General features: G+C 37.6%; 1 protein-coding gene across 2 annotated transcripts in view; it reads left to right on the top strand.

Moving 5' to 3' along the window:
• Nucleotides 1-2,607: 2,607 nt before the first annotated feature.
• FRS2 (fibroblast growth factor receptor substrate 2) overlaps nucleotides 2,608-22,265 on the top strand; it is a 24,536-nt gene continuing 4,878 nt past the window's right edge. The window contains exons 1-7 of one of the 2 annotated variants that reach the window (XM_045292154.1): nucleotides 2,608-2,688; nucleotides 16,391-16,566; nucleotides 17,909-18,003; nucleotides 18,374-18,465; nucleotides 19,652-19,838; nucleotides 20,874-21,032; nucleotides 21,998-22,161. In XM_045292154.1, the coding sequence (XP_045148089.1) occupies nucleotides 18,400-18,465; nucleotides 19,652-19,838; nucleotides 20,874-21,032; nucleotides 21,998-22,161 (576 nt within the window). In that variant the 5' untranslated portion in view covers nucleotides 2,608-2,688; nucleotides 16,391-16,566; nucleotides 17,909-18,003; nucleotides 18,374-18,399. Of the gene's footprint in view, nucleotides 2,689-16,390; nucleotides 16,567-17,305; nucleotides 17,488-17,908; nucleotides 18,004-18,373; nucleotides 18,466-19,651; nucleotides 19,839-20,873; nucleotides 21,033-21,997; nucleotides 22,162-22,265 lie in introns of those variants that run through there. The other variant, XM_004700456.3, reaches the window with a different exon arrangement.

Raw genomic sequence — 22,265 nt, 5'->3', positions numbered from 1 at the left:
GCCTTGGACAGAAACTCGTATTTTTCATTGCCATTTACTAGTATTCTGTAGATAAGTTCCTCACATATAAAACTTGTACTTCTAGCATGTGTATCAAAGCTTGGATCACAGTTTAAAATGGCACCCTATTGGCCAAATGGATCTTGAAAGAAAACTCACCTTGCGGCCATAGACAAGTCGTGAAACAGAGTTTTACAAAGGGACTTGTTGGGAAAGTAGCTTTCCTCTTTTAGACAGAAGGCATTCAGACAGAACAACAGGAAAGAGGCACCAAGAAGTGTTTCCATAGTATGTCTGTGCATGTGGTTGTGGGAAGATGAGCAGAATTTCAGTTTATCTGAAAGCTTCCCCTTTCTCAGTGAAATACAAAGCCAGGCATCACTTTAGAATTAGGGAGGCTACAGGTAGTGGAGGTTGGGGGGAGAAGGAAATATGAAAGACAATGATCGCAAGCCAGAGAAATGAAGCAGGATTACCAGGAAATATTAATATTGAAGGCCTATATGAAGTATGTAGTCATGAATGTGAAGAAACAGCCTATTTGCATGGGTTTTTTTGTTCAGCATTGCTAATTTTTTAATTATTTAGTAAATCTTGTTTTATCATTTTATTGGGGGCTCGTACAGCTCTTTTAACAGCCCATACATCCATGGTGTCAAGCACATTTGTACATATGTTGCCATCATCATTTCCAAAACTTTTCTTTCTACTTGAGCCCTTGACATCAGCTCCTCTTTTTTCATCCCTTCCCCACCCTCCCACCCTTGTGACCCATTGATAAATTATTATTATTATTATTTTCATATCTTACACCATCCACTATCTCCCTTCACTCACATTTCTGTTGTTGGCGGGGGGAGGGGGGGTGTTACACGTTGATCATTGCAATTGGTTCCTCCTTTCTCCCCCTCTTCGCCCCATCTGTCCCTACCTCATGGTTTTGCTATTCCTGAGGGGCTTATCCGTCCTGGATTCTCTGCATTGAGAGCTCGTATCTGTACCAGTGTACACGCTCTAGTCTAGTCGGATTTGTAAGGTAGAACTGGGGTCATGGTACTGGAGGAGAGGAAGTATTAAAGAGCTAGAAGAATGTTGTGTGTTCATCGGGGCTATACTGCACACTGGTTGACTCATCCCTTCCTTGTTACCCTTCTGTGAGTGAATGTCCCATTGTCTACAGGTGGGCATTTAGTCTCCACTCCAACCCCCCCTTCATTTATGTTGATATGTTTGTTTGTTTTGGGTCTTCTGATACCTGATCCCTTCAACACCTTGTGATCACACAAGCTGGTGTGCTTCTTCCCTGTGGGCTTTGTTGCTTCCCTGATAGATGGCCATTTGTTTAACTTCAAGCCATTAAGACCCCAGATGCTGTATTTTTGTAATAGCCTCGCACCATCATCTTTCTTCACCACATTTTCTTATGCACCTATTTTGTCTTCAGTGATCATGTCGGGAAGGTGAGCATCGCAGAAAGCCAGGTTATAAGAACAAAGTGTTCTTGAGTTGAGGGAGGACTCAAGAGAGACCCAATGTTCATCTGCTACTTTGATACTTAACATATAAATATATGTACATAGATCTATATCCCTTTTGTTATGTATTAATATATTTACATATATACGTGCCTATATTTAGACCTCTATAAATGTCCTTTGCCTCCTAGTTCTTTTTCCTTTTACTTTCCTCCTGTCCCACTATCATGTTCTACCTACCTTCATTTGGCTCTCTGTAATTCCTCTTGGCTACATTGCACTTATCAAACCCCACCAGGCATTCTATGCTTTCCTCTCCATCAAGTTTAGATCTCTTGATGTTCCCTTGACCCTGAGTTTGTTGGCTGTCCCCTACCTTTCCCCCACCTCCCCCTCTCCCCGGTCCCTTAGAACCTTCAGTCCCATTGTTTTCTCCTCAGGATTGTTTATCCTGCCTATCTTATATAGATAGACAAGAAGAAGAAAAAAAGGAGGAGGAGGGGAGAAGCCTATAAGTTGTTCCAGGTCTGTCTGCTGACCTTTATGAATGCTTTGCGATTGAGTCTGATGAGGTGCCAAGCCCTGCCCCACCCCACCCCCAGTCCAAATTCTATTTCCGGTATTCCCTAGGGACTTTGTTGCTTTGTGCCCCTCAGCATTGCTAGCTGTATTGTTCTCTATTTCTATCTCATTAGTTGTGTGATATCATAGATTATTATGATAATCGGAAAGTGAATTAATTTAGTATGTTGACAGCAAGTGGGTTTTGAGCTTCTCTTCCTTTTTTTCTTTTTCCTTCATAGTTCTTTTTCCCATTAGGAATTGCGAGGCCCTGCTGGGTCACAGACCTGGAGAGCCACAGAGACTGGAGCGCCATTATTCAGGACCTGAGATATGCTACATGCGCTTGTGGAACAATAGCCAGTATTCCAGCCCTCCCACTTACCCTCACCTCAATTAATAATATGTGTGTCTTTTCTTCTCTTTTGGAAGGTTCAAGAATGGTTTGGATTTCTCTTTGGTCAATAAACATTTAGCTATCCTGAAAGATTGTTTTAAATTATATTTTATATGATAATATATGTAAAGTAACTCTGAATAACTGTATCTTTTATTTCAGAAATGGCCCTTAACAACTAGATACTCTGCTGGAGCAGTGATGAGACAGTCAGTATGTCATAAAGTAAGATGCTGTGGCTTTCCAACCAGACTAGTAAGTGTGGCCAAATCTTGTTTTACTCCATACTCATGTTATCTACTTAGACAAACAATAAAGATAGAGTGGACATTTTTAAAGTATCAACTTACATTTTTACTTTTACAAAGTCTAACATATAATTTTAGAAAATTTGTGGCTGTACTGTGCCTCTTTTTAAGAATCCCAAGTGTAATATTATCCAATCACAACTTTAAAGGAAATGTATTTTAAAAAGTCATTATAATACCATTATAATAATAACACGGGAAAGATGTGGCAACGTCTTCCTGTAAGGATTACAGCCTTGGAAACCTTATAGGCAATTCTTCTCTGCCCTATAGGGTTGGAATTGACTAGAGGGCAGTGGCTTTGGGGTTTTCATTGCTTTTTTTTTTTTTTTTTTACCCAAATACAAGGGTAAGTCCAAAACTATTGCTACAAGATCTTAAGAAATCTTTTTAAACAAACATTTCACAAGGTGAAGCTGTTGTTTCTCAGCATATCTTCCATTTAAGTTTATGTACTTTTGAAGATAGTTTTTCCATCTCTCTAACCCTTCTCTGTTCCCAAACCCTTTAATTTTTTAGTATTTTAGGTTAACATGTTACTTTCAATAATAGGACCTTATTATGTTTATACATAGTGAAGTAGGATAAATTGTATTCCCATTTTACAAATGAGGAAACCAGTTATGGGATTCACTTCAGGTTCTTTTCTTGATCTGTCCTGCCACCATAGCAAAGGATAGCTTACTGTATATAGCAGGTGCAGTTAAAGTTACATATTCTCAAATATGTAGGCCCATCCTCACCCCCTAAATAGTTTGTTTGTTAATATGAAGTGGATTATAAACCTGTATCTTTTATCCTGAGAGGCTTAATTTGGTTTAGGCCCAACAGTAGGGGCACAGACACCGATCAAGATGGTGTTGAGCACGCCAGTTCTATTCCGAGCCATTCTGGAGCTGAAAGATCTCTGATATACTGACTTTTGGGTATTTGATACCTAGCTTGTATTTGGACCTGTGGAAAGATTAAGAGAGGTCTCACAGAAGGAATGCAGATTTAATCGTCTGTTTAAAAAGCTACAGTTAACCTGTGAAGTTTAACTGTATGTTATTGTTCAGAAATAAGCTATGATATTACAAAGACAGGTCTCTTGCCTCTCCTTTCTGACTGTGTGCTAAGGCTTCAGATTCTACGACTAAATTTCAGTAAAACCGATCTTTCAAAAATGTAAATTTATAAAAGAATGCAATTACTTCAGGTAAATTTTTATTTCATATTCCCTTCTTCCTTAAAAGCCCATTTGGGCTGTCTTGATTTTTGTCTTTTTTTTCTTTGATTTTTTTTCTTTTAACCACTTTTAAATTTAAAAACAAAATAGAAAAAGCTCAGAATTGGTTGAAACGCTACACAAATTGCTGCCACAGAACAAAAGTGCTGATCAAGTTAAATCAACCTCTGTAATGTGTATTGAAAGGAAAACCTCTTCTCTCATCCCCAATTTGAAGAACAAGCAGTTTCATTGCCAAGAAGGTCTGACTTTAAATGGACCAGCTGTCCATATTTGGAGCATAGGGTTGCTAAGGTGACCATAGCTGTTTAGAGAAGAATGCAGCTGAGAGGGCAGGTTCTTGATGTGTGAGCTGAGGGAAGGAATGTGGTGTGATTGTGCATCATTCCCCTTAATCACATGCTCACAAAGTGCTGTGTGGGCAGCACTGTAGAAATTACGAGTCTAAATGTAGGAGCTTATGTGTGGTTAAAATCATTTTGTTTTTATGTGAACCAGAGGCTTACAGTTTAAATTGAAAGTGCTTACCTTTAAGTCGGTGTGAGTTTTAGGTAGAAGGGAACGTGTTTTTTATGGAGAATGAAGTGGGAATTATTTTTCTTGATATAAGGGGAAAAATATTATTTTGGGATAAATATTATCTTTATAACTCATCATACATACTATGATAGCTCATCTGTCAATTTGCCATCTAGTTTATTCCAATTCCTAGCGACCCTATAATACAGAGTTGAACTGCCCCTTTGGGTTTTAAGGTTATAAATCTGTCTGGGAGCAGGAAGCTTCAACTTTCTCCTGTAGAAAGACTGGTGGGTTTGAATTGCTGACCTGCAGTTAGCAGCCAACCACGTAACCCACTATACTGCCAACGACAGTTCCTGATTTTAATTTATTTAGACATAGGGAATTTTCCCTTTATAGTTTTTCTTGTTTAGGAAATTTCTTCCTATCCAGAGGTCCCATATTCTCTCCTACATTACCTACTAAAAGCTATATGATATTGTCTTTCATCTTTAATTCTTGAACCTCTTAATAGTTTCTTTTTGTGAAAGGTAAGAAATATAATTTCAGTTTTTTCAATATGGATAATTAGTTATCCCAGTACTATTTATTGAAAGCATTTTCCTTTTCTCATTGATCTACAAAGCTCCTTTTGTATCATAAATCAAATTTCCATATCTGGGTAGGCTTCTGTCTACCTTCTTGTATCGTTAGTGATTTAATGTATCACTGAACCATATCTGTATTAGATGTCTGCACAGATTCACAATTTTGTTTCTCGTATTCCTGATCTCAAAGGAAATAATTTTCAGTTTCACCAAACTTACACTTGCTGTAGTAAGTTTGTTGTGGGAAATGACGCTTGTTGTAGTAAGTTTGTTTTCAAGGAAAGGCAATTTAATTTTTTTACACCTTCTAAGAGGGTTTTTTATTAATTATGAATGGTAGGTGTTGAAGTCTATTAGAAAGTTTTACTAGAATTCTAGAGATGACCTAGAATTGTCCTCCTTAACCTGTTAAATGTGGTCAGTTATAGAGATTTTCAAATTAAAACTAGCCATGTTTCTGGGATAAACCCAACTTCATCACGATGAATTATCTTTCATATAAATCACCAGATTTAGTTTGCTTGCATTTATATAGGGTGTTAACATCTGTTTTCATGAGTCAAATTAGCCTGTAAATTTTCTCATAATGCCCTGGTTGGATTTTTAGCTTTTAAAATTTTGTCTTTTATTACTCCGAGAATACACAGCAAAACATTCACCAATTCAACAATTTCTAAAAGTACAATCCAGTGACATTGATTATATTCTTTGAATTGTTCAACCATTCAGAACACCTTTTCTGAGTTACTCCTCCCCCATGACATACTGCCCTAGTGGCATAGTGGGTTATGAGTTGGGCTTCTAACCTCATGGCTGGCAGTTTGAAACCACCATCTTCTCTGCAGGAGAAAGATGAGGCTTTCTGCTCTTGTGAAAAAGAGCTACAGTCTCATAAATCTACAGGGGTAGTTTTGCCTTGCCCTTGTAGAGTCGACTGTAAGCGAGAATCAACTTGATGACAATGAGAGCAAGCCTTCTATCCAGTCTTTTGAGGTTCTTTTGTTAGTTTGATCCCAGATAGTTAGATCTTAAAAGAGCACAGGGCTGAAGGCAGACATTTTGTATTAGTTAAGCTAAACTGTTGTTTGATTTTAAGAAGAATTGAGGGATATTTTTGTTTTAATATTTAAAGATTATCTCCAGGCAACACTATCCAGGAGTGCAGCCAGCCTCTGGGGCTCTAGAAAGATTGGATTCCAGAAGAATTTCACATTCTGTTGTACATTTCCTCCTTTATGATCAGGATTCTGCTCAATAAATGTAGTTAGGAACCATCCAGTTCTTTGGGGCTTACAGCAAAGGAGACAGTTGTTCCTAGAGACAGTTACAACACATTCCATTCCTCCTCCTGTTCCTGCTGATCCAGGTGAATAGACTGTTGTGCCTGGGCTGTCACTTGCAGCTTCAAGATCTCAGGCACCATGAAGAAGAAGAGAAAGCCTAAACACATCATCGTGGTTGGGTTTTGTATGAATCAATCTACTTAATGGCAGTGAGTTTGGTTTGGATTGCTTTTGGAAGGGTTTAAGACTGTTAACAGAAATGTGGGTAAAGGGAGGCAATGGATAGTGTAAGATATGAAATAATAGCAAGATATAATTGATCAAGGATTACGAGGGTGGAATGGTGGGGAGGGGAGGGGTAAAAAGAAGAGCTTTATACCAAGGGCTCAAGTAGAAAATGTTTTGGAAATGATGATGGCAACATATATACCAATATGCATGATATAATTGATATATGGAATGTTATAAGAGCTGTAAGAGTCCACAGTAAAATGATTTTTTTAAAAACAAACATTACAAACCAAAAATACAGAAAGTAGAAACCAAAAAAAAAAAGAGAGAGAGAGATGGATTGTTATTATTTGTTCTTCTTTGGTTTTTTAATTGTAATCACTTAAAAGATTATCAGGGCCCTTGTTATTTTTCAGTACAAAGATTTTAAACTGCTCTTCAATGTAATCATCTGTTCACTTTCTTTTTATCTTCAAATTATTTTTCATTTTTACAAGTATAAGTCAAAAAGTATTTCTAAGGTTGCAGTTTATATGTGTACAGATTTATTACAACAAACCATGTTTAAACCTGCCTCTGTGATCACTGGATGACTGCAGACATTTTCTCTCAGCAAGAAAAAAGCTGTGGTGGTGGTGCAGTAAGTTAACTGTGAGGTTCATAGCTCAGCCCCGCTGAGAGGAGCTCCTCTGGAAGAAAGATGAAGACTGGCAGTGTAGGACAACCCTGGGGATTCTTCACTGTATAGAGTCACTATGAGTTGGAATCGACTCGGCAACAGTGGGTTTAAAACAATACAGCCTCTCTGAACATCTAATCCGCCATGTCACTAGAAATAGATGTCCTTGACCTTCAGAGAAACATACATTTAGGTAAGGATCATGCAAGAAATAGCCTCAAAATTTCATTCAGACCTCCATTTAAAAGTGGTTCTCAACCGTCCTAAGGCCACGACCCTTTAATAGAGTTCCTCATGTTGTGTGACCCCCAACCATAAAATTATTTTCGTTGCTACTTCATAACTGTAATTTTGCTAGTTATGAATTGTAATGTAAATATCTGATATACAGGATGTATTTTCATGGTTACAAATTGAACATAATTAAAGCATAGTGATTAATCACAAAAACAATATGTAATGATATAATGTGAAATATTTATTTCTAATGACAAAAAAATGAAATTTTGTCTTGAAGCATGGTGTACTTTAGCTAACATTCTTAATATAACAGCAGTAAACTATATCGCTATATTTTGTGACAGTATGCGTAGAAAGCCAACATCGGTGTGAAGGTTGAGATAGCTTCTTTCTCACCAGATCAGAAATTCTCGGGGCAGTCTTTGCAAGAGCAAGGCGAAGATCATCTTCCACAACAATCTACATCTGTATTAGACTTGATAACCAACCAGCTGGAAAACCCTGTTTCACAAGGATATGTTGTTGGAAATGGAAGAAGGTGCATCACAGAACAAGATATGACTACAAACACTTGATCCAGAATTTTGTAACTGGCATTGTAGAGAAATCAGTTCTCGCTGCATCGCTGTTAATAAGTTCAATGAACTCCTCTTGTGCTGTCTCAGGAACATCTTCAACTTTGATTGTGAATGGGCTTCAGGTGTCAGGTAGATGTGGAAAGTATGATGAAATTTCGTCTGCAAGCATGTGCAAGTGTTCTTTCACAGAAATGGTCATCATCCTTTTGCCTGGTTCAATGTCGTGTTCCTCAAAGGAAGCAGATAAGGTAGACAACATGTAAATTTTGTTTTCATCCAGTTTTTTTGATTGGATGATTGGATCCGAATGATCGGATCTTTTCAGACAAATCGAGGCATGTTGCATTTGGTCCTTGCAGTGATGAATTGAACTCATTCCAGATGGCAAAGATGTCAACCAAGTAAGCTTTTTTCTGCAGTTCACTTTTATCACTCAAAAGTGCTTTGAACTGCGGTCATGCTTTCTGATTACAAAACGTTTTGAGGTCATCATGAAGCTCAAAAACATGTTTTAAAACTTTTCCTCTCCACAACCATCTCTCTTCAGGGTGAAATAGCCGAGCATTGTTTGCCACATCTAACTTGTTGCACAGTTGTGAAAACAGTCAACTGTTTAAAGTGTCGCCTTTACAAAATTGACAGAACTTATGACGCCTTTTATTACTGCGTGTGTAACTCTTGTGGCAGTGTCTTCATTGCTAATATTTGCCGTTGAATCATACAGTGAGTTCCAATGTTGAAATCCAGATCGACATCCTAGCATAGCTGGAGCACCATCTGTGCAAACACCACAAACCTTTTCCAAGAGATCGTATGCTCTTTCAGAAGTGAACCAACTGTGTCAAATGCATCATGTGCAGTAGCTGTTGTTTCAAGAGGTTTGCAAAAATGAAACTCATCTTTTACAGTCGCCATCATTAATATACCTCACATAAACCAATAACTGTGAACAGTTTGCAACGTCTGTAGATTCATCAAGATGGATGCTAAATACTGGAAGTGGAGCCGATTTAATTTCCTGGATTACCTGATCAAGGATATCAGCAGACATGTCATCTATTCTTCTGCAGACAGTATCATTAGATAAGGAAATTGCACTCAATTTCGTAACAAATTCACCTCCGATCATAGCTTGAACAATGTCTTTGGCCCCTGGCAACAGTAAATCCTCAGCAATGGTGTGAGGTTTCATAGCTCTGGTGATTCTGAGTGCCACCAATAATGAAGCTTCAATGGCTGCTGCATTTTGCTTGTGGTACTTGCCACCGGTGTCAAGTCAGGCGTTCTTGAGTGCATCAGCTTTGCTTCTAAAATAGTTGGGCTCCTTGCTGGCAAAGCTCGGATGCTTGGTATCAAAATGGTGTTTTAGTTGGTTCGGCTTCATAGATTCGGCTGATAGAACTTCACAATAAATAACACATTGTGGTTTCTCAATTCCTGGTGTATTATTGAGGTAAAACCATACTGTAAAAAAATCCTCACTATATTTTCTTTTCTTAACATTCTTCTCTATATGATCCATTGTCATGGGATAGTTTGCTAATGAATAACAATAGCTTTAATAATACAAAAGATGATACATAGCATAATTCAGTCAATACAGTTCATTAAAGTTTGCTATGATTTACCACTCTTTTTACATGCCTGTTACTATCACAAGGGGGCAGTATTCACATCAACCACACCTGAATATAAAAAGACTGATCAGCATCCAGATTAAGTTTCCATGGTGTATATACTTATATATATAAAATCATCAACCACTGCAAAAAAATTAAATTTTTTTTGCAGTGGTTGATGATTTTATAGCACATGATTTTACATTTACCCAGTAATTATAATTCATGAAGTGTCATTTTGCCTCCAATACTGCTGCTTTCAACACAGCAGCTGCTCTCTACACAGTAGCTGCTCTCTACACATGTGACTGGTCCGCATAAATATGGCGCCAACCTTGTCACATACACCTGCATTTGTACGGGGTGTATATGATGGGGTTGACGTGATGATGGCATTACACCGGGTACTGTATGTGGGCGTATCTGCATGTGGGCAGTCCCGCCTGGAGACAGACAGAGGAGCAGTGTCTCGGTTGCTAAGACCAGTGGAAATATGTGTTTTCCGATGGTCTTAGGCGACCCCTGTGAAAGGGTTGTTCAACCCTCGAAGGGGTCATGACCCACAGGTTGAGAACCGCTGATTTAGAAGGAGATGGGGAGGCTTGCTTCTGTTTGGAGAATTTTTGTCCTTTTTATATGCTTTAAACAAGATGTTCATGGATTTGTTTGTTTTTTAAAATAGATATGATATGTGTTTTGTGTTGTGTTGTCCTCTGTTTTCCACTTTTGCCAAATAACTTCAGGGCTGTTTTGAATTAGTAAGACGGACCCTACTAAATTTTCTTAATTCTATACCAATGGAAAAGCAGACTCCCTGTCATTGAGTCAATACTGATAGCAACCGTGTGGCAATTACATAATCTCCTGTCATTAAAGGGGTGGAGTCTAGCCTGTCAATCAGGTCGCAGCTTGATGACCTCATTTGGAGGCACAATGGAGATAAATAGCTCACTGGAGGCAAGAATTCCTGTTGATAAGCCAGATGGCGCTATGCTGATGGAGCCAGAGCCCTGGAGCTAGAGGAGCCACATGGAGACCCACACCAATGCTGAGATGCTACCACCACCATTGAATCAATAAGACTTTCCGCCCACTGGCCTTTGATCTTCTTGTGATCTGCATCATTGCATGTTTCGTGAGTCTGAAGAGAATTTATAGATTGGTGTCAGACATATAGGCTAATCTTGGACTTATGAACTTGAACTGGACTGAGCTGGGATATTTTCTTAATAGACAATTACTCTTTGATATAAAGTTCTCTCACATACATATGAGTGTCTTATGAATTTGTTTCTCTAGTCAACCCAGACTAACATAGACCCTATAGCACAGGTAGAACTGCCCCTGTGAGTATCTGAGACTGTAACTGTTTATGGGAGTTGAAAGCCCTGTCTTTGCCCCACCTCCATTGGTAGGGAGCCCTTGAATGGGTAGCAACAAGGTGGAGGAGAAAGTAATCATGCCCAAGTATTTCATTCATCTCCCCTTTAATGCAGATGACTATTAGTAAGTGGGAGGAGACACTACAGGCCATCATTGTTTTACAAATTGTTTTCTAAGCATTTTGTTAGTGGATAGTCAGAACAAATATGTGTGAGCTTGTCAAGCATGTAGAACTTCATATGAACTATAAAGAAAACCTGTTTAGGGTTTCTGATCTTAATTTTGTTTTTAATTATCGAAAAAACCTGATCCTGGTAGTATATTTGTCATGTATAAATTTTCCCCATTCCTGGAACACTAGAGCCTTTTTCCTCTGAGATCCAGGGTGCTGGGTCCTTTTAGAGACTACTTGAGTCTCCCAAAGCAGCACTATTGTTTCTCTACCCTTTCTGTCGAGAGAAGCCTCTGAAAAGATTTATCTTGTCAGTATGTATTCATAATAAGGATAGTTTTCTCTCCCTTAATGTGTGAGTCTGGAGAATCCTTTGGTTTTCTTAATTTTAAAAAATCTTTGATTCCTAGCATCACTCCAGTGAAGTCATGAAGCATTGCCCCTTTTGTACATTACTGGCTATCATTCCTAAAAACAAAACAAAACAAAAAACCCAGTCTTCAGCACCATGCTGACTCATAGTCACCCTATAGAACCATTTTATTTATTTTTAAACATATTTCATTGTGGTTTAGGTGAAAGTTTACATAGCAAATTCGTTCCCACTCAACAACTTACACAGATTTGTTCTGTGATGTAGTGGCAGTCCCCACGGTATATCAGCACTTTCCCCATCTCCTTGGGTGTCAGCTTCCTTCCCACTTTTCCTGCCCCTTACTGTCTTCTTAACTTTGCCTTGGGGCAGACACTGACTTTTTGGTCTTGATAGTGAATTATTCTTTTTATTATTTAGCCTCCCTCCCCAACTCCCCCCGATAGTGAATTATTCTGAAGAGCGTGTTCCTCCCAGATAGTGCTGTTCTCTTATAAGCTGTCTATGATGTGACTGACAAGTAATCTCTAGGAATAGCCTATATTCTAAATTCGAAAGGTGTCTGAGGGTCCTAATCTTAACAGTTCCACCAGTCTCTCCTGAGGACCTCAGCTTAGACAGTAACCAGATTCAGTAGGCTAGCTTATTCACTAAACAAGTTGGCACAACTCAGGGGCTCCAAGTGGTCACTCTGCTAATTCTACCCAGGTTGCTAAATGGCACCAGGGTGCCATCTTCAGGCCTTAGGACTAAGGACTGGGAACAAATATAAGGTGGTAAGAGAAGGAAATGGGGAGAAAATTTGAAAGAACACATTGTGATACCAAACATGGTCTTTCTGTATTTTAGAGGGTTGTTGATACCAACTACATTCTGTTTGGAGTAAACCCAGGCTATGTCCCTCCACAAATTCTCATTCGATAGCCTTTTGGAGTATTCTCCAAGATAAGTGAATTCTGAGCTTTGCTGGCCACAGGCACTTGTAAAACTAAGAGATGCTAAGTTCTGTGTATTGACAGGCTTCCAGCCCAGATTAATTGGGTCTTTGCCTGTTTACATCCTTCAGGCAGTTTCCTGTGGCCTGTGTATTCTTTGCATTTTGCCCTAACCTGTTTTATATGTGAGTCTGCCTTTGGGTGCTTACACATTTACAACTTTTCTTTTGGAAGAAGTCTTTTTTAAATATTGGTTTGTATATTCTTTATAATTCACTATTGATTATAAAAACAGCTCACCTTCTGTCAAAAATAAGGTAAAAATATAGAGTCCTTATCGCTACCAAATGATTCAGCGTGTGTTCCAATTTAATTTTAGTGTGTTTCAATTTAACCTCTTTTTGTAGGTTTATGTATTGTAGGTATGTATGAGAGAGAGATGGAAAAGATAGAGACAGAAAAATAAGCGATTAACATAAAGTTTTATTGAAAGTCCTCAAATATTCTTGGTGGTGCTATGGGTTAGGCATTGACTACTATCCACAAGGTTGGCAGTTCAAAGCCACCAGCTATTCCAAGGGAGAAAGATAAGGCTGTCTGCTTTCGTTAGAAATCTACAGTCTTGAAAACCCCCTAAAAACAATGACACAAATGTATGTGTGCATGTGTGTACGCACTGATGTACGTTGCAGCATTATTCAAAAGTTGCAAACAATTAATAAACAAAATGTGCAATAGCATATAATAGACGGTTACTTAGCTTTGAAGAAAGATGTAGTCCTGATGCATGCTACAAAATGGATGAACCTCAACAACCTTAAACGGAGCAAAATAAGTCAACCATGAAAGGACAAATATTGTATGATCTCATATATATAAAATGAAAATTCCAGATAATTATGCTGAGACCAATGTGTTCAAGTGGTTACCAGGGTTGGGACTCAGTGGAAATGAGAAAATCACTCTTTGGAAAAGACTGGATTTTATCTGTAGTGATGGGGGAAATCACCATCAACTAAGGTTAATCACCATTGATTAATGTTAGTAGTTACACAGCAAGACTAATGAGGCTGTTATCACTAAACTGTACACTAGAAGGAGGGAAAAAATAAAATGGCATAGTAAATGTTTTATATAAGTTCACGTGTAGAATGCTAATATACAGAAAATTTAATGTGGTTTCTCTGAAGCCTCAAATATATTCATCAGAGTTTCAGAGTTCATGATAGACATTCTAGAGAAGACTGTTTTCTTACAGCTACCTTATAGTCAAATCTCTTCTTCCTGTGTTGCATCTGTGCATTTTTAATGGAGAGAGTTACATGATCGCTCACTCAGAATGTTTCATCCTTTTGATGTTGCTCGAGGACTGTGTTTTTTCCTCTACATATTTTATGTATTAACATAGAACACTAAAACAAAGAACTTTTTTACATGAATTCTCAAGACTGGTGATACTTTGCCTCTAGTTGAAGGTGCTGGGATTGTTGTTATTGGTGCTAATGATATTGTTGAATTAGCTAGAATAGAGTGAGTCATCTGCTGGGTTTGCACTTCTGTAGCGTTTATATATCTTAGGGCAGATATTGTGGGCATCCAAATTTGATTGTCTAGATTTCATCACCAGTGTCTTTGAGTATTAAGAATGTCCCAAGGTTATGATTCCAGGATTTAGTCATGGCCAGCATTATTAAAGATTGGGGCTGTTTTATTTTTTAATTTTTTTAATTAGCAAGCCAATTTAATAATATTTTCCCAATAATTGCAAAAGACATGCACAATTGTACATTTTTTATTGACTTTCATATTTCTCTTCTAAAGATTGATGCTTGTTGTAGGTTCCGGTGCTCTAGGGTAAATGTTTGTGTTTCCAGATGGATACTGTCACTTGTACGTTAGGTTTGGGATACCATCAATAGGAAAATACCATTAATTTTATTCTTACTAATTTCATGTCACTAGATATATCATTGGTGCCTTTAAGATTGTAAGGAAAAATATGCTCTGCAAAATGATCTTGGATGAAATATCTTTTCCCCCTTATCTGATAATGATTTCCTATGTACACCCGGCATTCCAGCATATGGAACTACCTGCTACTCTTGGACTTGGCCATTTTCTCTTAGGCTTCTGTACTTTCACATTATGCTCTTAGTGTGAGTTGCCCTTCCTCTAGCCAACGTAGGAATCACCTTTCCCCAGGAACCCTTCCTGGACACTCCTGTCCTCCTGCTTGTTTGAGTCAAATGCTCGTACCAGTGGGGTGTGTAACCCTGCTCTGTATTGTTGTTGTGTGTGGTTTTGTTTTGTTTTTTTGGTGGGTGGGGGCGGGTTTCTGTCTTCTTCATTAAAGAATAAGCTCTTTGGAATTTAGGAATGTACATTTTGTCTATCTCTAGCATTTAACTTAGTTCCTTGCAGATGCTCTGGAAGTACTTGTTGAATGCTTCCATGAATGGGGGGAAAAAGAATGAACTCCCTTTTTTGTTCTCCGTAATCATATTGATAGCTGTTTACAAATGATTTTTCCTACCGAATAGTCATCTGTTAGCTTAATTCAAACAACTGTCTGAAATAAAGACATGTCACTTTATTAAATATTTTATATTTATCTATAGAAAAATGAATTGATGGTAGTTTATTTAAATATTTGTCTGTTACTGAGAAAATTAGATGAATCTGGTTTATATTATAGTATAAGGGATATAGAGTTCCCCCAAAATAAGTCTAGATGGAGAGGTAATTTGCAAATAGCATAGTTGAAATTTTTTCTTTGAGGGTTAAAAGATGGAGCAGGGCTAACAGAAGAACAATGATTTAGAGATATATAGATACAGCCACATTCAATATGTAGATACAGGCTTTCCATCTTTGTGGTTTGTTGTGTATGTATGTACTCTAAGCGTTCAGCTAGTGAGGACCCTTCATTGCAGGTGTTGATGCTTTTCAGGGCTCTGGGTTTTAGATAAGTGGCAGGATGTACTGGAAATCGCTCTATAATTACCTCCATCTAAAAATAACTAAAATGTTTTAAATCACTATTAATGTTAAGAATAAACAAAAAGTAATATGTATAAATAAATGAAAAGCTCCAAAATAATTGTAAAACAACCAAACTACTTACACAAAGAAGAAACTTTTTGAGTCATTCTTTTATTATTCTTTTAATGTCATTAAACATGGCTGTTACAATTGTATTGCTGTGCTTCTTACCATAAATACTATCTTGTCTGTATTTGAACCGAACTACTGAAGGGGGTAGGCCAGATTCACCCTCAGTAAACTGGAAGAACAAATAGACCTATCGTTCTAAGCACCAAATTTATAATCACATTTGTGAATAGACTTAAGTCTTCTCTTCAGTTATCACTCTTTAAGAATTATATTTCAGTAATTTAGAGTTAAATGACATAATTCAAATTAAATCTAAGGAATATTTAGCCTCTTGATGATTTTCTTTTTATGAAAATTTATTTCTATTAGGTGATTCTACTTGTAAAGACATTGTGTTCTTTTTAAGTAGAGAATGCTATTATATACATATTTTACAGAAAAAAACCATGTTCCAGCAATGAAATTATAGCTCCATGTAGTTAGTGGCTATGATTGCCTCTTTTCTCTTCCTGCCTCCCAGTTACCTTTCCTTCCTTGGCCATCCACAGTGGTTAGGAAGTCAGAGAGCATTTCTGAGGCATCTCCAAAGGCAAAAGTAGGACACCACAGTCTATTAATGGATTCTGTTCATTCCAGGACTGCTTTGGTATGTCATAATTTGTTTGGAACGCAGAATGATTTTTGTGTTTTTCTTTGTTTTGTTAGGAATATCCTTTTAATTGAAGCCAAAAAAGCCTTTGGATCCCTAATACAACCGGCATGCTCGATATTTGCACTGGAAAACAGTAAAAGCAAGCAAAAGTACCACAATACTTTTGCTTATAATAAAAGTTAAAACAATCAAACCAAATAAATAATGATTCTCAAAAAGCAGACTGAAGGTGGGTGAGCAGAACCAAAATTTTCCAAACATTCTAATGGTTTTTTTTTATTATTTTTAAAGACCTTTATAAGTTGGTTAACTGATTTCTTTCATATGTTTAACTTTGCTTCAAAATTTAGGACTATTTTTTTTAATGTAGAGTTACAGGCAGTTACAGAGTTAACTTTCAATTCTCTTCATCTTATTTACTATAATTGACGTGATTTGGGGGTGAGGGGTCCTTAATAAGCAGAAGAAGACAAAGTAGAGATTTTTCTCATTGGCCAAATATTTTTAGAAGAGAGAGATGAATAATGATTATATGTATTCATATAAGAGAAATGCTTTAGGGTAGAATTAGCTCAGTTCTGGTTAGTTTTATAAACCAGAGAAAATGTGCGATGTGAAAAAAAAGAAAATGCACAATGTATGTTTAGGCTTCTGGAGAAAAGAAAGGGCTAGTAAGGAAAAGACTCCGAGGGCCATAGCTGAGGAGGGCATCAGTAAATACCTAGCTGACATGATTTGTATATAGGTTATTGGAGTCCAGGAGTGAAACTTTTGATTTTACGTGGGCGCATGACTTTGGAAATGTGTATTTTGCATATCAAATGTGTTAACTCAGTTAATATATAGATTAAAATGAAATGGTACAGAGCCTTTAATGTAATGCTTGACCTAGGGTAGGTGTTCAGTATATTATATAACGTTAGTACTCCTGTTTGAGTGGCCTTTTTTTTTTCTGTGCTGTAGAGAAAGTGACAAGAAATTTGCAAAATATTTCAAAGTCTCTTGTAACTCTTTTATCACCAGATTGCAATTTATTGCTGTCCTCTGACTATGGCATGCTTGTACATAACCATCTGTTTTCTGATTGACTGCTCTGGAAAGGTTCTGGGAGCTTTTGTGAGATTTTTTAAATATGGGGAGATGTGTCCAGGTATATGCAAATGTAACTCTATTTTCTGTAAGGGACTTGAGTATCCACCCGTTTGGTTATGGGAGGGATGTTTATGGAACTGACCTTCAGTGGATGCCAAGGGATGACTGTATGAAGGAGGGAATTGCCCCATGTCCACAGCAGTGGTGGGAAATCCAGTATCAGTAGCTTTGAAAGATTGTGATATCCAACTATCATGGAATTTAGATGATTGCATGTTTATTTTTGTTTAGAAAAGGCTATGTTAATGATAAGGTGCATATCATGTTAATTTTTAAGATATACCTTCTTAAATATTTTTATCAGTATTTTGGGTTTTTTATTTGTTTATATAGAGTAACTGAATTAATACTGCCAGAAGGTTAGGGAACCATTATTTTAAAAGAAATGAAGTTGCTAATTTTTTTTCTATTCTTTCTAGGTTAAATCAGCAAGCAAATCAAGCATGGTATTTTGAAGTATGATTAAACTCCTGATGCTGCAGCAGAGACTAAGAATATTAATGGCCAGATCTAGGTAAGATGAAGTTTACATTTAAGGGGGGGAAATCACTAATTCTACAAATTGTATTATTTCAAACTACAAAATTTAATAATGTTTCCTTGAATGTAACCACTTTGACTACCAACTTTTAGAATAGGCAGACTTTGCAAATTCAAAATTTAAGATTTCTATGACATCTGCCTTACAAAATTTATTCTCGTTGTCACTGAACAAAATTCATCAACCAATTATATAAAATCCAACACAAGCCATGGACCTTGTTGGACATTTAGTTTTCTCATCAAAATAGTGCAGGGCATGTGCTCAATGATTTTTAAAGTTTTTCTGTTTGGTTTTTGTACCCTCCCTCTAACGATTGTTTCCGAATCATGTTTTCCCATAGAGCTCACATGGTCTTCTGAAGAAGCCATGGGTAGCTGTTGTAGCTGTCCAGATAAAGACACCATCCCAGATAACCATCGAAACAAGTTCAAGGTCAGTTCTTACCTCCTCACGCTTATGTCTTTGCTTGCTTTCCTTCCAAACGGTCTTTTCTTTTGTTAACAAGTGTTGGTAGCTTTTTTCCTAATAACAGTGCAGAATTCTCTTTGACCTTTCTCTGGGTCCTCTCTATCCAATTAGCCACACAGTTGTGCTAGTCCTGTCTTTCAAATGCCACCACAAGGGTACCTTTGTTGTCCTATCATTGCTTCCTAGCCAAAACCTGATCACTTCCTGGCTGCAGAGTCTCCTCACTGCAATCTGCCTCCAGTCACCCCAGTAACCTATCCTCTTTCATCATTCACTAAACTGTTGCACTAACAGGTCTGTGGTGTCTTTCTCTCTAGACTCTGCTCTCTTCCTCATTCATCCAGAGCTACTTACGTGTTTGGAATCTGACCTTAGTCACATTGGGATGAATTATAGCCACTAGATCAAACAAATCTGAGTATAAGTCACAACCTTGTTATTTCATAGTTTTGTGACCTTGGACAGGTTACATTATCACAAATTAGTTCCATTTTTATACAATGAAAAATATTGTATTACCTGCAGCCTAGGATTGTGTAAATGAGAAGAATGTATGTGAACCACTTCACTCATTTCTAGGCACGTAGTAATAAGCTCACCATAAATTTTATGTATACGTTTTAGTCTTTGTCTGAATCTCTGCAGTAAAAACTCCATCCTTTACATGAACTGTGTGCCAATCTTATTTTGATCTGTTTGAAACATAACCTTCTTTGTTTCTACTTAGCTTTTATCTTTATTTCATGTCCTACAACTTCTTACCCTTTGACTTTCCCCACTTGTTTCCTAACTCAATTAACTGTCCCTGAAACCCAGCTAAAGCCTTTTCTTATATGAAGGTTTCTCCACTAGCCTTAAACTATAATTCTTCACCTTTACAGCCTCTATTATAGTCTTTTGTATTCATATTCCTTTTGTGCTGTTGGGTTTGTGGTGTTGTTTGTATATCTTGACTCCCCAATGATAATGTAAATACCTTACAGTTGTGAGGAATACATTGCTACATAGTCTGTGTGCTACATACATTTGATGAACTAGCAAATTAATAGATAATTGAACCAAGGATGTTTTTTCTGATGAGTTGTTAAACTATATGTTTGAGTATCATGTGGAAGGATGATCTTAGCATTAATTGAACCTTCTTTTTTAGGTCATTAATGTGGACGATGATGGAAATGAGTTAGGTTCTGGCATAATGGAGCTTACAGACACAGAACTGATTTTGTATACCCGCAAACGTGACTCGGTAAAATGGCACTACCTCTGCCTGCGACGCTATGGCTATGATTCAAATCTCTTTTCTTTTGAAAGTGGTCGAAGGTGTCAAACTGGACAAGGTGGGTACTATTTTTTTTCTCCAAGCTTTATAATATTTAAGACATTGTTCTTTCAGTTATTGTATATATGATGTTAAATTAGTTTTTACTTTCTCCTAAAAGAAAAAAAAAACAGCAAATAAATGGATTGTCAAAAAGATAGATATGGTTAACTGTTCATTTGACACATGTTTGCTGAAGCATATTTCCCCTGTAAAGAATTTTTTTATATATTTCAGCTTTTTAAGACTTTCACTAAGCTAATAATTCTAGTACCTTAACTATACGGGGGAGTTAGACTACTGAGTTCATGGGAAAATGGAATTAAAAGATGTGGAATTTTCCCATGAACTTTTGGATACCCCATCACATCTCTGTCATTCTAACTTGATGTTGGGGAAAGAGTCTAAACAAGAGCCAACCAAATCTTGTTTAATTCTCTGCTACCTACTACCTGGATGGCCTTCGGCAAAGTGCATGACTGTTGCTGGGCTTCAAGAATTTTCTCAGTAAAGGTGAAATGGTGATGCCTGTCTTACATGTTTAAAAGCTCCAAACTCACTGCCATTGGCTAGATTGGACTCATAGCAGCCCCAAAGAGCTGCTAAGACTGTACATCTTGACAGAGCATTTCTCCCGAGGGGTGGCTGTGTGGGTTCCAGCCGCTGACCTTGCCCTTAGCAGCCCAACTCAGAACCCACTGTCACACTAGAGCTTCTCTCTCAGAGAGTTCTTAGAATAATGAAGCAAAATAATGATGTAAAATGCCTAATAAGTCCTATGAAATGGTAACTGCTCACCTTAAGCATGAAGAAATGTGCTCCCCCTGCTGTCAGAAAGGAGACTAGATTCAGCATGCAACCTTGTTTTTTGTCTGATTTGCTTTGGAACCAGAGACAGTCAAAGTATTCTGGAGATTTTCTTTAGGATCTTATGTTTTGCAACTTGCAACTGGTGCGCAGAATGCATATTTTGCAGGTTTATTCTTTGGCGGGTGCTTCTATAGCTCTTTTGACACCTTGGTCACCATTTTTCCCTTCTGGTTTATATTTATAGGAATCTTTGCCTTTAAGTGTGCTCGTGCAGAAGAATTATTCAACATGTTGCAAGAGATTATGCAAAATAATAGTATAAATGTGGTGGAGGAGCCAGTGGTAGAAAGGACCAACCCTCAGGCAGAATTGGAGGTTCCCAGAACACCTCGAACACCTACAAGTAAGTCCCCGTTCCCAGGGTCACAGTTGGAGCAGCACACCAGAAATCACTAGCTACTGATTTAATGACTGTCCGTGTTCAAAACTGTATCAAAACAGCAAATTCTCAAAATGAGAGTAAAGCAAAAGGTATCGCTACAAAATATCATAGAAGCCTTTATTAACCAAAAATGTGAAGCTATTGCTTTTTCACATATCCTGCATCTAGGTTTACATACTTTTGAAAGCAATGTTTCCATTAGCTCCATCCCTTCCCTGAATACTTCTGCGCTGTTTGATTTACACCATATCACGGTAAGAGTTGAAGCGTCCTTGAGGAACTCAGATGTTCCTTTTCAGTAGTATTTGAACTTGGGGAGCAAAATGAAGTCTCAAAGGACCAAAGTCAGACCTTGTAGAGTGGATGGGTTTTCCAGTGAAATTCTCATAGGACAGCCCTTGCTAGCCTCGACGGATGATCAGGTGTGGGTATCATTTTCCTAAAACTTCTTCCTATTAAGCCCCCTTGATTGCCCTTTTTCTTTTTAGAAAACCTACCAAGATTACCCATTTGGAATCGCAAAAACCAGTTGTGGTAGTCTTCTGAGCTGACCTCTGTGCCTTGAATTGAACCACCCCAGCAGTCTTTGAAGCCACTGTTTGGCTTAGACTTTTTTCATTTCTTTTTTTTAATGTCTCCTAGTCAGATTAAGACAGGTGTATTCCAAGACATCTTGTCTGCAGCTGTCCCCTGGTTGCAGAGACATGTTTAAGCATGTTTTGTTTGGCATAAAACTGTACTAGAACCCTAATAACGATACTTTTTGACTCCTATGATAAAATGTGAATAAAACATGGAATGGGGCTATTTGTTCCTTTATTTTCTACTCTCTTCCATAAATCTCTCAGTAGAAACCTGATGGTCATTCTCCCTCCTATCCCCATATCCTGCCTTTCTCTTTAAACCAATAAACAAAATTTTCTCAGCTCCAGGGTTTGCTGCTCAGAGCTTACCTAATGGATATCCCCGATATCCCTCATTTGGAGATGGCTCATCTCATCCTTCAAGCAGACATCCTTCTGTGGGAAGTGCCCGCCTGCCTTCAGTAGGTGAAGAATCGACACACCCTTTGCTTGTATCTGAGGATCAAGTAAGTATATTGCTAGTATATAGTGATAATGAATGTAAAGAGTTAGTGTGAATGTGCTAATGAACTTGAAGATTATATTTACTTTGAATTTTAACCTTCACTGT

This window comes from Echinops telfairi, unplaced genomic scaffold (assembly GCF_000313985.2).
Source record: "Echinops telfairi isolate 266 unplaced genomic scaffold, ASM31398v2 ScPeMD7_2;HRSCAF=8, whole genome shotgun sequence".
NCBI lineage: Eukaryota > Metazoa > Chordata > Mammalia > Afrosoricida > Tenrecidae > Echinops > Echinops telfairi.
Note: the sequence above shows the minus strand (reverse complement) of the source record. Positions and strands in the feature narration are given on the sequence as shown.